Genomic DNA, 18962 nt, shown 5'->3' on the forward strand with positions numbered 1-18962 from the left:
ATAAAGATAATTTTCACATACTGGGTCTAAAAGCAAGAGACTCTCTTTCGTCTTCTATTCCATGTAAGACATTTGAGTATAATTGCTTGATTGACGAGAATTTGTGATTTTGAAAGATGCTTGGAATAGTTGAATATAACAGTACTAGTGTAAAATTGTGGCATAACAGGATCAAAAAAGGAACTTTTTCTAAAATAAAAAAATTAGAAAAATAAATAAATAAACATTTAATCACTACTGAATTTATAATTGTCAGCGTATGTAAATCTTATTACCTTGATTTAAGAATAATCAACATTTTATTTTCTCACTTCGTTTTAGAGAATTTTTTCCAAAATCCAAACACAAGTATTCAAGACCTAAAAGATATATTTTTTTTTCTCTAATATATTTTGGGCAATAAAAATTACATTACAAATGATAAGGGAAATTGGGTTAATTGCTGGATTAAGATCAAAATGAAACTTATTGCATTTTCGAACTCATGTCTCATGGCTGAGTGATGGAGCTACATTGCCAAAAATAGAGTTAGCACAACCTTGGGTATGTGAATCAGTTGGTGGGACTGTGGCACATGTTATATTCCCTGCAATTCACAATAATTGTTTGTCCAAATGAACAATTATTTTGAAGCAGAGGTAATATATAACAGTGCAGCTTTGGCTACATATCAACTTGATCAAAGTTAATTGATCTATCGTCAAAATCAAAGTCTGATTGATGAAGCCTGCTCCTGGCCAGTCTGCTCATCATTGCAAGACCTACAAAAACGAAAAAGACATGCAATTACATCATCTACACAGTGAGAAGCTTACACTTCATCTCCAACCACATTGAAAATCCTGAGATTCTTTAATCTTAGAAATTTAAGCTCATTTAGCTATGATACCATATCTTCCAGGATTACCACTAACTTAGAAATATTTGAGACAAAATATATAGGAGAAAAAAGGGAAAGAAGAAAGGAGAGGGGGGATAATGCGTTCATGGACAAAACATGAAGTGGTCTCAGAATTTAATTTTTCAAAAATTTCACTGCAAGGGCAGGATATGTAAAAGATGGCACAAAGTTATACATACCTTCAATCATCTTGTAGAGTGATGACCACCAACTGTCCGAGGATATTTGGTATCAGTCTAAAGATTCCTCGATTTCTCTATCAATCTATCATGCTTCCTTTCCAGAACCCCCTGCAAATTTATCACAGCATCCCTTGTTTTCTTGAGTATGCTATTCTCTTCTTCCACTTCCAATCTTTTCAGGTCATTCTGTGATGAGGTGAGACTGACGGCAAGGGCAAATTGAGCTGCAGCAGCCCAGCGAGACGAAGCAAGCCATTTTTCTGGCCATCATTATGCTTACTCTCTTCCCTATCTGACTTACTCCCGAATGCTAAGCTGCGTAGATATTGGGCATATGCGGCTCCTGTACTTTGCACCATCTTATAGAACGAACTGCCTTCATTTGATAGCAGTTCTTCAGGGGTATCATACTCAAGAACCTTTAAACATAAGAAGCTAGCATCAGTATTATTTTATGTTGTATAATTAGCATTAATATTACTTAAATTAGTGCCAAAGGATAACCATATTATAAGATTTAACCAGCAGTACCATTTAAATACAGTGCTTACCTTACCACCATCAAGCAAAAGAATCCGATCAGTCTATGATGGTGTTAAGACGATGAGCAATGATGATCATGGTGCACGATTTAAATTCCTCTCAAATTGTTATCTGTATGAGGGCATCTGTTCTAACATCTGCTGCAGTGGCTTCGTCAAGTACTAATATCTTTGATCTACGCAATAATGCCCGAGAGAGACTCAACAGTTGCCTCTGCCCAACACTAAGTTCTCGCCTGCCTCAGAGACCTAAACAAAGTACATTTTCATAAATATTATATTGCTTTCAATAAAACATCACTTATTGACCATTGTAAAAATACTCAGCAATAAAAATGGTTCTGTACAAAAAAAGCCACTGTGTAATCAAGAAATCATAATTTACCTCAGCATCCAGCCCCAAAGAATTCCTCCGAATGAGATCCTTCAAATGTGCCCTCTCCAGAGCCTCCCAGTCCCAGAGGTCAGCATCATTGTGTTCATTAAAAGGGTCAAGATTAAACCTTACAGTTCCTATAAAAAATTAAATTAAGCTTAATATAAATACAATTACATTAATTCAAAGATTAATATGCTTCACAATTTACAGAGTAAAAATTATAAAAATCAACAACACAATCATATATCTAGCAAAGCAAAACATCACTTATTATTGCTTTCCAGTTTTGACATCACAAGTATTCCAATCTTCACTCAAGTAGATCAACGAATTTCTTAACTTTCATGTTAACATATTTATCCTTATTTTCTCATTCGTTTTTTTCCCTTACTGTATTTTATAAAAATCAAATTATCAATAACCTTTAATATGTGGCACTAAAAGGAGTTAGAATTCCCTTCCTGCCAAAACAGATCTCTCAGCTAATCAGCTTTAAAAAATTCAAGATCTACAGTCCATTTTACTATAAGTAAAAATAATAATAATAATAAAAAAAGAAATAAGTCCATTCTTACAACATTATTGTTCAACATACTCTTCCCTCTGGTCAGTTGGTAACTTGGAAACAAAATAACAGAATCCCAGCCTAAGTTGCCAATATGAAAATACGATGGAAAATATCATATCTTAAATATACCTGAAAACAAAACAGGGGACTGTGGTATAATGCCAAGAACTTTACACAAATCAGAGACCCCAAACTTTGCAATATCACAATCATCAATTAATAGTCTTCCTCTTTCCAATTCCACAATTCAAAATAAAGCATTAAGCATGCTAGATTTTCCAGCTCCTGTCCTTCCTACAATGCCAACCTTATCGCTTGGAAAAATTGTGAAATTCAAGCCATGAAGGACAGGAGGAAGTTCAGGCCTGTATCGAAGTACAACATCCTAAAATCTAATTGATCCAGATGAGGGCCAGCCTGGAGGGGGGCGACTATCCTCAATGATGGATGGTGCCTCTGAAGGCAAATCTATATAAGTGCCAACACGCTCAACAGCATTTAGACTATTCTCAGCCAGAAAACTAGCATATAAGCAAAGTATATTTAGACAGACTTCAAATCCATACGTTCTACTATCTAATGCCGGATACCGTTTAGGGTTTCAGAAAGTAAATAGAAGCCAGTGCAAGCAAGAAAACAATGTTAATACCTGATAGTAGAGATATGCTCCATAAAACAGTACCAACAACGGCATTGTTGCCCACAAGGACATTGTGCTGACAATCCCTATCAGGACGAATGTTGAAAGGAGCTGAGACACTTGACCCAGAAACATATTGACAAATGGGGCAACATTACGATCAATGTCACCTAAATCCTTTGCAAACCTGTTGATTACTCTTCCAAGTGGATTTGTATGAAAAAAAAAACCATAGGAGCTCGTAATTTGGAGTGAAGCATGGCTTCATGCAACCTTCTGGCTGCATATAGACTTGATATGATCAACCAATAAGAATTTGTTAAAGTCACCATAACCTGAAAGGGAAAATAATGAGAAAAATACCAAATTATCATATTCCACAGATGTAATTCAGTAGGAATGCAGGCATTTAGAGTAACATGGATTCTCATGGGACAAAAAGCAGACACTGCACTGATACAGATGTGACAGAAAATGAATGAGAACTTAAGCAAAAGGAATAATTACACCATATTCTTCAGTCATGTTACAAGAGAGCTATACCTGAGCAAATGATAGAGCTGCATATATCAGATTATAAAATCCAGGATCATAGCCCACTGAAGCACTCTGATCAGTCCAATGGCTCAACCATGTGCTACTTGAAATTCGTAACACCTCTGTTAAGAAATAGCATCCAAAGAGTATTACAACCACCCAAAGACCTCCTAATGCAGTCTTGTATCTGAAACGACAACAATAATATTCAAGATAGTATGATAAAAAGAGGAGCAAATGGGGAAAGAAGACCAAGAAAACAGGATCACTACATAAAATTTGCAAAATCACTTTCCAATAGATTTCCATCAGGATTATGCAGAAGTAGAGCATGGCAGTGGGGAGAAAGAAGCATATTCACAATGTAAATGTTTGTGCATGTGCATAAGCACATCTAATAATTTGTAGGGTATCAAAAGGAGACATCCAGTAGTTAGTAAATGATTACAAACCACTAAATTGCAATCAATACAAAACTATTTGCATGAATCATGTTACCTTGCTAAAACTTTCATACTGACAACACCTGTTTCCCGTTCTTCCTGTTTAATAAGGACAGATTTTCCTTCTTTTGCCTTACTCCCACTCTTTGCAGTATCATTAAGTTCTCCATTGGCCACCTGTTTTGAAGAGGACTTTGGATCAGCAGTTTCAGTATCTACCGTTTCTTCTTCATACTCCTCCATCTTTCCAGCATTTTCCATAAGCTTTTGGAACAATGGCCCCTGGTTAGAGAGCTCCTCAAATGTTCCCTCCTCTTTCACAGTACCTTCATGGATCAAAATGATTCTATCCACCTGTGAAAGGAAATGCAGTTGATTTGTAACAAGAACTCGGGTCTTCCCTCTCAATTCTCCCTTGATGCATTTATCAAAAACCTGAAATGACATGCAGTGGAAAATACTACACAACGTTAAGATAATAAATGGAACCCAGTTTACAGTCAGCAATAAACGGGGGATCAATTGCATACAGTACCCAACAACTATCAGAACATTGTCAGCAACTATTTCGCTATTAGAAAGTATGATCAAAGGTACTAAGATTAGCCATTGCAAGGCTTCTGTGACTTGGATAGTTTAGGTGTGCCTCTTCCATGAATAATTGTTTGTCCAAATGAACAATTATTTTGAAGCAGAGGTAATATATAACAGTGCAGCTTTGGCTACATATCAACTTGATCAAAGTTAATTGATCTATCATCAAAATCAAAGTCTGATTGATGTGGCCAGTCTGCTCATCATTGCAAGACCTACAAAAATGAAAAAGACATGCAATTACATCATCTACACAGTGAGAAGCTACACTTCATCTCCAACCACATTGAAAAACCTGAGATTCTTTAATCTTAGAAATTTAAGCTCATTTAGCTCTAATACCATATCTTCCAGGGTTATCTCTAACTTGGAAATATTTGAGACAATATATATGGGAGAAAAAAAGGAAAGAGAAAGGAGAGGGAGGATAATGCATTCATGGACAAAAAATGAAGTGGTCTCAGAATTTAATCTTTCAAAAATTTCATTGCAAGGGAAGGCTATGTAAAAGATGGCACAAAGTTATACATACCTTCAATCATCCTGTAGAGTGATGACCACCAACTGTGAGGATATTTGGTATCGGTCTAAAGATTCCTCGATTTCTCTATCATGCTTCCTTTCCAAAACCCCCTGCAAAGTTATCACAGCATCCCTTGTTTTCTTGAGTATGCTATTCTCTTCTTCCACTTCCAATCTTTTCAGGTCATTCTGTGATGAGGTGAGACTGACGGCAAGGGCAAATTGAGCTGCAGCAGCCCAGCGAGACGAAGCAAGCCATTTTTTCTGGCCATCATTATGCTTACTCTCTTCCCTATCTGACTTACTCCCGAATGCTAAGCTGCGTAGATATTGGGCATTTGCGGCTCCTGTACTTTGCACCATCTTAGAGAACGAACTGCCTTCATTTGATAGCAGTTCTTCAGGGGTATCATATTCAAGAACCTTTAAACATAAGAAGCTAGCATCAGTATTATTTTATGTTGTATAATTAGCATTAGTATTACTTACATTAGTGCCAAAGGATAACCATATTATAAGATTTAACCAGCAGTACCATTTAAATACAGTGCTTACCTTACCACCATCGAGCAAAAGAATCCGATCACAGTCTATGATGGTGTTAAGACAATGAGCAATGATGAGCATGGTGCACGATTTAAATTCCTCTGGAATTGTTTTCTGTATGAGGGCATCTGTTCTAACATCTGCTGCAGTGGCTTCGTCAAGTACTAATATCTTTGATCTACGCAATAATGCCCGAGAGAGACTCAACAGTTGCCTCTGCCCAACACTAAGTTCTCGCCTGCCTCAGAGACCTAAACAAAGTACATTTTCATAAATATTATATTGCTTTCAATAAAACATCACTTATTGACCATTGTAAAAATACTCAGCAATAAAAATGGTTCTGTACAAAAAAAGCCACTGTGTAATCAAGAAATCATAATTTACCTCAGCATCCAGCCCCAGAGAATTCCTCCGTATCACATCCTTCAAATGTGCCCTCTCCAGAGCCTCCCAGAGGTCAGCATCATTGTGTTCATTAAAAGGGTCAAGATTAAACCTTACAGTTCCTATAAAAAATTAAATTAAGCTTAATATAAATACAATTACATTAATTCAAAGATTAATATGCTTCACAATTTACAGAGTAAAAATTATAAAAATCAACAACACAATCATATATCTAGCAAAGCAAAACATCACTTATTATTGCTTTCCAGTTTTGACATCACAAGTATTCCAATCTTCACTCAAGTAGATCAACGAATTTCTTAACTTTCATGTTAACATATTTATCCTTATTTTCTCATTCGTTTTTTTCCCTTACTGTATTTTATAAAAATCAAATTATCAATAACCTTTAATATGTGGCTCTAAAAGGAGTTAGAATTCCCTTCCTGCCAAAACAGATCTCTCAGCTAATCAGCTTTAAAAAATTCAAGATCTACAGTCCATTTTACTATAAGTAAAAATAATAATAATAATAAAAAAAGAAATAAGTCCATTCTTACAACATTATTGTTCAACATACTCTTCCCTCTGGTCAGTTGGTAACTTGGAAACAAAATAACAGAATCCCAGCCTAAGTTGCCAATATGAAAATACGATGGAAAATATCATATCTTAAATATACCTGAAAACAAAACAGGGGACTGTGGTATAATGCCAAGAACTTTACACAAATCAGAGACCCCAAACTTTGCAATATCACAATCATCAATTAATAGTCTTCCTCTTTCCAATTCCACAATTCAAAATAAAGCATTAAGCATGCTAGATTTTCCAGCTCCTGTCCTTCCTACAATGCCAACCTTATCGCTTGGAAAAATTGTGAAATTCAAGCCCCATGAAGGACAGGAGGAAGTTCAGGCCTGTATCGAAGTACAACATCCTAAAATCTGATTGATCCAGATGAGGGCCAGCTTGGAGGGGGGCGACTATCCTCAATGATGGATGGTCCCTCTGAAGGCAAATCTATATAAGTGCCAACACGCTCAACAGCATTTAGACTATTCTCAGCCAGAAAACTAGCATATAAGCAAAGTATATTTAGACAGACTTCAAATCCATACGTTCTACTATCTAATGCCGGATACCGTTTAGGGTTTCAGAAAGTAAATAGAAGCCAGTGCAAGCAAGAAAACAATGTTAATACCTGATAGTAGAGATATGCTCCATAAAACAGTACCAACAACGGCATTGTTGCCCACAAGGACATTGTGCTGACAATCCCTATCAGGACGAATGTTGAAAGGAGCTGAGACACTTGACCCAGAAACATATTGACAAATGGGGCAACATTACGATCAATGTCACCTAAATCCTTTGCAAACCTGTTGATTACTCTTCCAAGTGGATTTGTATGAAAAAAAAAACCATAGGAGCTCGTAATTTGGAGTGAAGCATGGCTTCATGCAACCTTCTGGCTGCATATAGACTTGATATGATCAACCAATAAGAATTTGTTAAAGTCACCATAACCTGAAAGGGAAAATAATGAGAAAAATACCAAATTATCATATTCCACAGATGTAATTCAGTAGGAATGCAGTCATTTAGAGTAATATGGATTCTCATGGGACAAAAAGCAGACACTGCACTGGTACAGATGTGACAGAAAATGAATGAGAACTTATGCAAAAGGAATAATTACACCATATTCTTCAGTCATGTTACAAGAGAGCTATACCTGAGCAAATGATAGAGCTGCATATATCAGATTATAAAATCCAGGATCATAGCCCACTGAAGCACTCTGATCAGTCCAATGGCTCAACCATGTGCTACTTGAAATTCGTAACACCTCTGTTAAGAAATAGCATCCAAAGAGTATTACAACCACCCAAAGAACTCCTAATGCAGTCTTGTATCTGAAAGGACAACAATAAGATTCAAGATAGTATGATAAAAAGGAGGAGCAAATGGGGAAAAAAGACCAAGAAAACAGGATCACTACATAAATTTGCAAAATAATACACTTTTCAATAGATTTCCATCAGGATTATGCATAAGCAGAGCATGGCAGTGGGGAGAAAGAAGCATATTCACAATGTAAATGTTTGTGCATGTACATAAGCACATCTAATAATTTGACGGGGTATCAAAAGGAGACACCCAGTTGTTAGTAAATGATTACAAACCACTAAATTGCAATCAATACAAAACTATTTGCATGAATCATGTTACCTTGCTAAAACTTTCATACTGACAACACCTGTTTCCCGTTCTTCCAGTTTAATAAGGACAGATTTTCCTTCTTTTGCCTTACTACCACTCTTTGCAGTATCATCAAGTTCTCCATTGGCCACTTGTTTTGAAGAGGACTTCGGATCAGCAGTTTCAGTATCTACCTTTTCTTCTTCACACTCCTCCATCTTTCCAGCATTTTCCATAAGCTTTTGGAACAATGGCCCCTGGTTAGAGAGCTTCTCAAATGTTCCCTCCTCTTTCACAGTACCTTCATGGATCAAAATGATTCTATCCACCTGTGAAAGGAAATGCAGTTGATTTGTAACAAGAACTCGGGTCTTCCCTCTCAATTCTCCCTTGATGCATTTATCAAAAACCTGAAATGACATGCAGTGGAAAATACTACACAACGTTAAGATAATAAATGGAACCCAGTTTACAGTCAGCAATAAACGGGGGATCAATTGCATACAGTACCCAACAACTATCAGAACATGGTCAGCAACTATTTCGCTATTAGAAAGTATGATCAAAGGTACTAAGATTAGGCATTGCAAGGCTTTTGCGACTTGGATAGTTTAGGTGTGCCTCTTCCATGAGGCAATGTTTTTTTTCTACCTTAGCAGCACTGTTGTCTTTTTCTCTCTCCGTTTTCTTTATTGTTGGAGGCACGTGCCTAGCATACCTTTAGGTAACAATTGGAGGAATTTTAAGAAGGATTTAGAGAATCAGTGGACTAAGTTAAAAGGCAATACTGAAGCATGTCAATCACATGCATCATTCATAATGTGTTACTTTGCAAAGTACAAACATGTATATGTTAATATGCACCATATCTTGTGTATAGAAAACATTCCTGTTAATAACAGCGGGTATGTAAAGTAGAATCACTCAGCATAACCTGTTTAGCGACATGCGCATCTAGAGCACTAAGGGTATCATCAAAAATGTACTCTCGGATTTGGAGTAAACAGCTCTAGCCATGGATACTCTTTGCTTTTGACCACCACTGATGTTCACACCTCTTTCTCCAATTTTGGTAAGATCACCACCCTAGTCATTGATAGGCATGTTAGAGAAAGGACAAGCAAATGCCACCAACTTTTAACAAAGAATTTGACACATTATATTCCACTTAAATGCAATAAGTAGTGCATATACTCACAGGCAGTAACTCAAGGTCATGTCGTAGTTCAGTCACATCTATTGCCCTTTCATATCTTATTGGGTCAAAGGCAGAACCAAATAAAACATTATCCCGCACCTGCAGAAATAACTTTTATAAGCCACATATCATATCATAATGGCATGCTAACAGCCTTGAACCTTGTTACCCTTACCAAAACCATAAAATCAATTCATAACTAGTAAGAAATTTTTCGCGACTTTAAATTTTTTCAGACTTCATTAATTTTATATTTTTTGAATTGGAACACAAATTATTCCACGTGCATCAGAAAAGTGAGAGCCCTGTCCAAATCATCTTGCTATATCGCTGGATTTTAAGATTACACGAAATTATCATAAAGATAGCAAGATCTCTTGGATAAGCTCTCCAATGTCTCCTCCCAACAACTTACACAAAAGATAGCTTGAAATAAACTTGAAAAATATATTATCTGTCCATAATTCTTTTTTAACCTAATTCATATGCAAACCATAATTCCAAATTAAAAGGTTATAGTAGCAGCAATGAGAAAAGTTATAGTGCTTGTGGAAGTGGTCATTTGTAATGCATCTGAAGAAACAGTTGTATGAGTCAATTATCAGCTGAGCATACCAATAGCAATAGATATATATGTTCTGTTAAAAAAATTAAGAATTATTAAGCATGTTCATCACTATACGTGATTATGAATACTATTAACTTACAGTTGCATTAAAAATCCAAGAGACTTGGGGTACATAAGCAACTGTCCCTCTCATAACAACAGTTGAACCTACAACTGCAGGAAGTTCTCCAAGCATTGCAGATACTAGTGATGTTTTCCCTTCTCCTGTACTTCCAACAACTGCAACTAGGCTACCAACAGGTATATCCAAGTTTATGTTTGCCAATGTAGGCCTTTCTGCCTGAATAAAGAAAACAAAAGATTTAGAGCTACCGGGAAGATATATAATACAAGTACAATAATATCATACAATTCATTTCAATTCTGGCCATAGAAGATAAAAATTGCACACAGCAAAAACGTAATGATGAACAGATGTCCTTTGTGCAAGTCAACTATGCAGAATGATGAAATATGCAAGCATACAATGACAAGACCATGGACCTTGGAATCCCAGGAGAAGTTTCCGTTTTTGATTGAGATGGCTGGTAATCCTGGCTCAAGCGGTGGATTTGGTAAAAAGTATTCTCTCTTCTGCTAAGAGCAAATCCTCCAAACGCTTCAATGATACATTTGCAAACAACAATAAGTATTTAATAGAAAAGCAAACACTAATAGAGGATATTACAAGAATGAAGGGTGCATTATGTCATTATCCTGCTGGTAAATCAACAAAACAAAAGAAAATTACAATGGAGAATAACCTGAGTTATAATATTAGGAAGCATGAAAAGAGGAAACTGAAGCACAGCAAACAGAGAAAGTGATGTAAAAGCTCTTGCGGGTGTCAAATTCCCTCCAAGTAAGGTGAACATTCCAAATGAAATCACAGTTACAAAAACTGGAATATTATTCAGTATGAATCCATTTAACTGCCAAAAAAGAAAAATTACAACAAAAACAGCTGGAGTCAGTAAGAACATGAGAAAAAGTTGTAACATTGGATTTACGTTTTCCATGCTCAACACTTGAATTTCAAGAAAAATTCAAACAGTGCAAAGCCAAATATCAGAAATAAAGCATTTTCTTTTGTTCATGATGATTGGACATAATATGATTTAAATAAAATGGTGACCACATTCATCAAGTAGCTATCTAGTTTCTGACAGGTATTTAGAAAGGTCAGTCTAAAAAAGTGCATCATGAGGTCAGTTGAATTCTACTATGTTTATGACAGCCGTTACCAGTGAACTTAAGTGTCTACTAGTAGTAGTATTGTACTTGATTTAAATTAGAAAGTATAACATTGATAGATTTGGCTAGAGTTAAATCTATCCTTTTACTTTCAATATCTTAATACAGTGCAGGCCACCATTCGTTCTATTATACTATCTTAATGGATGCACATGAATGCAATACAGACATGAATTTCGTAGGGGGAGCCAAGATAAATAAGCTGAAGTCCAAAAAATGATTGGAACATGAATATTAAATATTGGCTTTGTGTCATACCGCTCCAAGTAATGATGCTTTTCGAAACCATGATAATTCATCATCTCGGACATTCTGAACTTTAGACTGGAAACTACTCTCCCATGCATAACATCTAAGCCATGTCAGAAAAGCCAACAACAGAATGGTTAGAACTTGATATTTAACTAAATTTAGAAAAAAATTATTATAAAGTTCAAAAGAACATACTTTACAGTGTCCATAGCTACCAAAACTTCATTCATAAGGCCAATTCTCTTGTCTGTACGTTGTAATCCTTCCTTAGACAACTTCTGCATTCTACTGATGATAAATGTCTGCTCCCACAAAATGCAACATTAAGTTCAGGGAATCTTATAAAATTAATTCAAGTTTTTCAATATGGTTAACAACCCAGACTATTAGCTTATGAATGAAGTTCTTAAAAAATAAGGTTATATCCATTACCACCTCAGTGCATTAATGCAAAGAGACTAGAGAATAAAAGATATGCAGAGAGGAACAGAAGCCGTAAATTGTAATAAGAGTGCATTTTAACTAACAGATTCAAAGCAGTGTAGGGGTAAAACAAACTAGAGAAATCAGGTGAACTCCTGTACCTGTAATGGAAACATAAGGACTAGCATCAAAGCGCCCAAAAGGGAAGCAACTCCTAGTTGTTGATAAAGAAGAACCATGGCAATGGTAATGTGGAACGGAGCTGACCACAGAGTATGAAGTGACTGACATATTTGCTGTTTGGGTAAAAAAAAAATCCAGACGTTAATTGCAAAACAGTAGTATTAAAACATCAAACATATTCAGAGAATGTTTGTGGCATAAGAATATAGAAAATGCATAAACCCTAGAATTAAGCTACAATAGTACAGTGACTAAATAATCTAGAGTCTGTCCCTTGCCACCCAATTTAAAATAGCATTTAACCTTAAATAATTGGATTTTAGGTACAAACGAAGAAACTTTTATTCGAGAGGGCATGTTACTGTTATCAAATCCAGTATTGGTCCCATATTAATAACTTTCAAGTAGTTCTTTGACACCTTTAAGCAGCAACTACATGAACAGCAAGCAAACAATAGAAGGAAACCATGCCTGAAGTGCTTTGGCATCAGTAGTCATCAAGTTGGTTATTTTTCCAGATGCAAATTGCTTTCGAGCTTCATGGGTAAGCCTTAATGATTTGCGAAATACAGCAGCTACCTACAACGAAGAAAATAAAAGGGAAAAATTGAATAACAAAATCAGTATTTTGAGTGTGATTGAGTGACCAATGAATTCTACTTGTTTGAGCATGTAAGACATTCTGTTCCAAGCCTATTGGGATTTCACTTATAAAATCATCGTTGGCAACTAACTTTATGAGTTAAGCTTTTAGGTCAAGCAATTCTTTGACAACCTACTAGGTGGGAATTAAAGATGTAAGACACAAAGAAATGAAACAATAATAAAATTACCAGTGTTGATCTTAGCCGGAATCCAACACGCATGACATTCTGAAAATATTGAGCTTCACATAACACCCCAAAGACCTATCAAACAGAAATTCAGATAGGAAAGAATCCTAATTAGTAAAATCTACATGTTTTAAATTATTTGCCCCAGTTTATTCAAAAAACGGATGGCGTCTTCAATGTTTATGAACAATCCAACTATGCAGAGCAATTAGAAAAGGGGTACAAGAAATACATTCAAATTTAAATCGTTGAATATGAAGCAACCTGCGGTATCATTAATCACAGAAAATTAAGAATACAACATTATCATCTACAATTTAATCAGATTTTGTATCATACCACTCCAACAAATATTGAGAAGGCAAGAACGTATCCAATCCAGGCTGGATCACCATTTTGCATAGACTGCAGGCAATTAATAGGACACATCAAGTGATAGAGAATTGTTAGAACAAAATAATAATGAAGAATTTGTTAGAGCACTATAACTTGTACTAGAGGTGGTTAACCAGTGATTTCAGTAAAACAGTAACTGACCTCTAGCAGCTGATTCAATATTAGTGGGCCCAAAAACTGGGAGAGATCATTTCCAATCTACATATTGTAAACAGATTAACAAAGATATTAAAATTGACAATGCATTTTGACATACAGCAAAGTTTAACACATGTAAATATTGAAAGCGACCAAATGAAATGATTATATCCACAGAAGAAATAGAACATTACCTTCCAAAATCCTCCCCACCAAAACCTGTAAAGCACAAGAAAACCGAAGCACAAAGATATATGAACGCATAAACACAAATGAGATACATGAACAAAAATAAACAAAGTCGGGGAAAAAAAAGAAGCAAAGAACATTCAGTTATATATTGTACAATAAGTGGTTTCATCATCACGAACTAATTTTACTACACAGAAGAAGATAGAGGAGTCTAAGTTTGTCGGCCAAGATTAACTTATCAGTGCCAAGCACCATTTTACTTCAATATCTGCCCTCTCATTATGAGCCATTATTGATGGTCTCAACTCTCAACTTATGCAAGTGATCATAAAGTAACACCAAAAACCATTGTCTATCTTCTACACTCTATCATGTTCAACACAAATCGGTCATACCTCCCACCAAGGCTTGCATTCAATGCTCTTAAAAGCCAAGGTTTCAACCTCCGAGATTCTTCTACCCAACATCTCTGGAACCTACAGAATCAAGAGGCACTATAAAGCAAACATGAAATACAACAATTAATGCCAAAAGAAAGCTTAAGTAAAGCGAAAACTCATACTTTTCATTCAGCGTCTCAGTCCAATCCCATGTATCTAACTTCCATATACCTTTCTCTGTAAGGGGTCTTTCTGAACTTATCCGTATATCAAAAGAAGGATTAAAATCTAGAACATACTCATCCCAAACAGCGGCAATTAATAAGAACACAGCGGCAGGGGACGATCCAGATTAGCAAAGAAGGAATTCAGCATCAACAGCAAGTATAGAGCAGCAATAACAACTTAAATTCATACATTAAAGCAAGAATAAAGCAACAACAAAATTGTCATCGCTGCAACACAGTGCAGAAATTGCTCATATCAAATAACAGACCTCAGCAAGAACAAAGCAACATAAACACTATGCAACATCAAGAATCCAGTTTCAAACAAAGAAAATTTTCCATTCCCAAACACCAGCAGCAATCACAATTAACAGACCTAAATCAACTATCCAGTCCAGATTCTCTAACACCCTAATAACTAAACATGCATCTCTAACTAACCTAATTTAACAAAAATTAAACTAATTAATCAATCCTAACTTAACAAATCAAAGGAAATTAACTAAAGAAACCAGAACAAAATGGAAACAGGGGTCGAACCTGGGAGAAGCAGAAACAGAAATGGAACTGGACAGGGAAGGAAAGTGGGGCGAAGCAATGCCGGCCAAGAGGCGGCGGGTCAATCAGTGGTGCAGCGGTGGTGCTCAGAAACAGAAGCGGCGTTGGTGCTCGGTAGCGCCGCGTTGAGAAACAGGGGTTGCCCCTGTTCTTCCCTCGAACAGAATAAGGGAAATGGAAATGATGTGAGTGAAATGTGGTGGAAGGGGAGGGGATGTGGTGAAAGGTGGTGGTGGGTGGAGGGGACGCCGGCGGCTACGGTGATGCCGCGGCGGTTGTGACGGCAGGGGGTGTGAGAAGGGATGAGAGGGAGAGAAAGAAGGAAGGAAACGGGGTGCGGGTGGCGGCACTTGGTGGTCGCCGGTGGTTGTGGTGGTGGAGGTTGAGTGATGATGGTGGTTGACGGTGGGGAAGTTGAACGTGAGGGAAGAAGAGGAAATATGAACGTGGGGGAGGGGGTGGGTGGTGGTTCGTGCGAAGTCATAGGGGTGTTCATTCATGGGATTCGAACAGCATATTCGAGGTATCTATCCGAATTTATTCGAGATTCGATATGCAAATGTGTAGATCGGATCGAATCGGATCCAAATTTAAAAAGGGGTCCTACACATACAAGCAAATAAAGTTTACAAGCCTTACAAGTTGGTCCAGCCCAGAAATAATCTACGCGCACTCACTCTCTTTGAATGGATCGTCAATCCCACGCGCGTCACTCAACGGTTACGCTTCGCAAAAAGCGCTCGTTATGGCGCACTCTTCCTCTTCTCCTTCGAAAAAAACACAAACCGTCAAGTTTCGAGGAACATTCCAAACTGAAGAGATGTTCGAACTCGTTGCGAAGATTAGCAGAAACCATCAACAAAAGATAGAACTCTCCATCAACAATCTCCAGAAAAAACGAAGAAATATTATTCAAGGTACGTTACTGTTTTACTCATCTTGTAGATTTTCCACATTTCTGTTTCTGATTTCGAAATCGAAGAACTAGGTTTTAATGTTCTTCTAGGTTTTACTGATCTTCTTGTTCTAAATCTCATATTACTGTTTTTACTGTTCTTCTTATTATAGGTTTTACTCTTCTTCTAAGTTCCTCTAGATTTTACTATTCTTCTAAGTGGTTCTAGATTTTACTGTTCTTCTTGTTCTAGTTTTTCTCGTAACTGATTTTTCGCTGTATATTGCTTAATTTGTTAGTTGTATATAGCGTAATTTATATGGGTGTATATGGTTGATTGTTGGGTGTATATGGCGTAATGTGTTGGGTGTATATGGTTGATTGTTGGGTGTATATCGCGTAATTTGTTCAGTGTATATTTCTGAACTCATATAATTTAATATACTCAACTGTTGCAACTGTTCTAATATTGCTTGTCCTTGGGTATATATTGCTTGACATTGACACATTGTAATATTGCTTGAGCTTGTATATTTATCCATGTTTGAGTGAATTGAACATCATTTTGAACTAATCTCATTAAATACTTATGAAATCGGTTTGGGTGTATGTGAATGATCTATGGGTGTATCTGACTGACATATGGTGTATCTGACTGACATATGGGAATTTAAGATTCTATCATAATCATAGACCACAAACATGGTAATTGTGTAGAATTAATCTCAATTAGTCAATCCTAACATCGAGAATTAGTCAAAAGGGTATAATTGATCTCAATCCACAAGTCTTAATCAACTCACTAATTAACTTAGTGAAAGACTAGCGTTAGTGGAAACTAAATCAACTAACAATCCTAACACAATGTAGAATGGACATCCATAATTCAAGTTCACCTAATTACCCAATTCCACGCCAAGAATGTGAAAAATTATACAAAAATTATAAGAGATATTTTATCAAACACCTAGCATGTATAAAAGAAAAAATATCATAAATTGTATTAAAAATAAAATCTATAACTACCAATTGCAATAAAATGATAATAACAACTCAAATAAGCATTAAAGAACTATAAAACATCAAAATTGCATTAAATGAAATTAAAAGTAACAAGAGTGTTCATGAAACTAAAGTAGCATGAAAGAGAAATTAACAAAGTAAACTAAGATGAAAGACAAAAGAACATGAAAATGTAAATAAAACTATACTAAAATAAGAATTAAAGGCTGAAATTAAAGAGAAATTAAACTAAGAAACCCTAAATTCTAGAGAGAAGGGGGAGCTTCTCTCCCTAGAAAAACTAAGCTAAAACATGTAAAAACATAAACATAAGTGCTCCCCCCTTCATCCTTCTTCAATTTTTTTTTTGGTAAAATGCCGGGGCCTAAACCCAAAAGAAAACTACAAAATAGAACCAAGTCGAGGTAAGGTTACCCTCTACAATCATCATCTAGGATTAATCTAAGATTATAAAGAGGACTATCAATAAACTGACATCCTGATGGTGATTTTAAACTTTCTTTGGCCAGCCAATGCGCACATCTGTTGCCCTCTCTGTATATATTTTCTATTCTTAGTTCCCAATTCTTTTGCATCAAGTTCGCAATGCTTCTCACAAGAGGTTTAGGATGGGAGTGCAACCCCTCCTTCTTGTTAAGTATAGTGACTACTGTTGTTGAATTTGACTCCACTATAATCCTTCTTAAGCCTAGATCCCAAACAATTTTTAATCCATGATAGATGCCCCACATTTCTGCCCGAAATGCCGAACAGCATCCTAGATTGGCCATAAAACCAGCCACCCATCTTCCTTGCTCATTCCTAATAACACCCCCGCATCCTCCTGCATTCGGATTTGTTGATGCTGCACCGTCCATATTAAGTTTTATCCAATTTTCAGGTGGGTAACTCCACGCTACATGGACTTTTCTGTGCCTTCTTCCTTGAGGGGTTAGGCCAGATTTTTCGAAAGCTATCTTAATAGTATAAGCATGGTTCAGAACTATAACATGTTCATTGTGGGATGTTTGGTAGGGTGGTGAGAAGAGTTCTTTATTCCTCCATTTTCAAAGTCACCAACATGAAACAAGGAATTGAGTTTTCCAAGTTTCTTGGTTGGTGGCGATTCAAGCATTCGTTGTGAGGTTCCAACGAAGCCCAAGTATCAAAGGGAGCTCTAAAGAAAAAGTTGATATGAGTGTGATGTATGATTCTTACCCATAACCTGGATGTCGTTGGGCAATCTCGTAAAACATGTTGTATAGTTTCAGGCACTCCTTTACATCGATGGCAGCTAGAGTCCAAACTAAGGAAATGCGCTCTCCTTTGTGCTGTGAGTAATTTTTGGTGGGTAGCCATCCAAGTGAAGCATTTAATCTTTTCGGGGCCTTGCCATTTCCACACACTGTTCTAAATCCAATCTTTAATCCCTGCATCATTTTTCAGAGCCTTGTAAGCACTAGCCACTGAAAAGTTTCTATGTTGAGTGAACTTTCATTTCTTCCTATCTTGTCCGAGACTGTCTGTTGGGGGAGGATAGCTTGAATTTTTCTAATGGTGTCCTCATCAAGGTATTGTCTAAGAAACAGGATGTTCCAAGAGTCTTCATTTAACTTTGCTTCATAAACTTTCATGTCTTGCAGCATTTCTTCAACCGGTCTGATGACATAATGGAGAAGGGATTCATCTTTCTCTAGCCACGTATTCCATGATTCCCACTGGCATATGCAATGAAATTGAAAAATTGCAACATAAATTTATTTGGGGGGAGGTAGGAGAGCAACGAAAAATGCACCATATTAGCTGGGAACTGCTATGTAAACCAAGAAGTATGGGAGGCATGGGCTTTAAATCACTCCATGCTTTGAATAAAGCTTTCTTAATGAAGATTCTCTAGAGACTTAACCAAGACCAAGATTCCCTTTGGACTCGAATCCTCATCAATAAATATGGAAGGGAATGTGATTTAACTCAG

The 18962-nt window shown here is 36.4% G+C and overlaps 1 protein-coding gene and 2 pseudogenes across 1 annotated transcript; all 3 read right to left on the minus strand.

Moving 5' to 3' along the window:
• Positions 382 to 15151, minus strand: LOC107615334 (annotated as a pseudogene).
• Positions 448 to 3266, minus strand: LOC110266816 (annotated as a pseudogene).
• Positions 3320 to 4812, minus strand: LOC110262413 (ABC transporter C family member 2-like). The gene is made up of 3 exons (XM_021111555.1): positions 4248 to 4812; positions 3756 to 3936; positions 3320 to 3547 (listed from the first exon to the last, which is right to left on the minus strand). The coding sequence occupies exons 1-3, from the start codon at positions 4718 to 4720 to the stop codon at positions 3407 to 3409; spliced, it is 795 nt and encodes a 264-aa protein (XP_020967214.1). The 5' UTR covers positions 4721 to 4812; the 3' UTR covers positions 3320 to 3406.

Source organism: Arachis ipaensis, chromosome B09 (genome assembly GCF_000816755.2).
Source record: "Arachis ipaensis cultivar K30076 chromosome B09, Araip1.1, whole genome shotgun sequence".
Classification (NCBI taxonomy): domain Eukaryota; kingdom Viridiplantae; phylum Streptophyta; class Magnoliopsida; order Fabales; family Fabaceae; genus Arachis; species Arachis ipaensis.

Coding starts and splice junctions, on each gene's coding strand:
- LOC110262413 (XM_021111555.1), bottom strand. CDS start 4,720: ATGCAATTGATCCCCCGTTTATTGCTGACTGTAAACTGGGTTCCATTT. Junction 3,937..4,247: donor AGTATGAAAGTTTTAGCAAG/GTAACATGATTC, acceptor TTGTCGTTTCAG/ATACAAGACTGCATTAGGAG. Junction 3,548..3,755: donor CAGCTCTATCATTTGCTCAG/GTATAGCTCTCT, acceptor TTTCCCTTTCAG/GTTATGGTGACTTTAACAAA.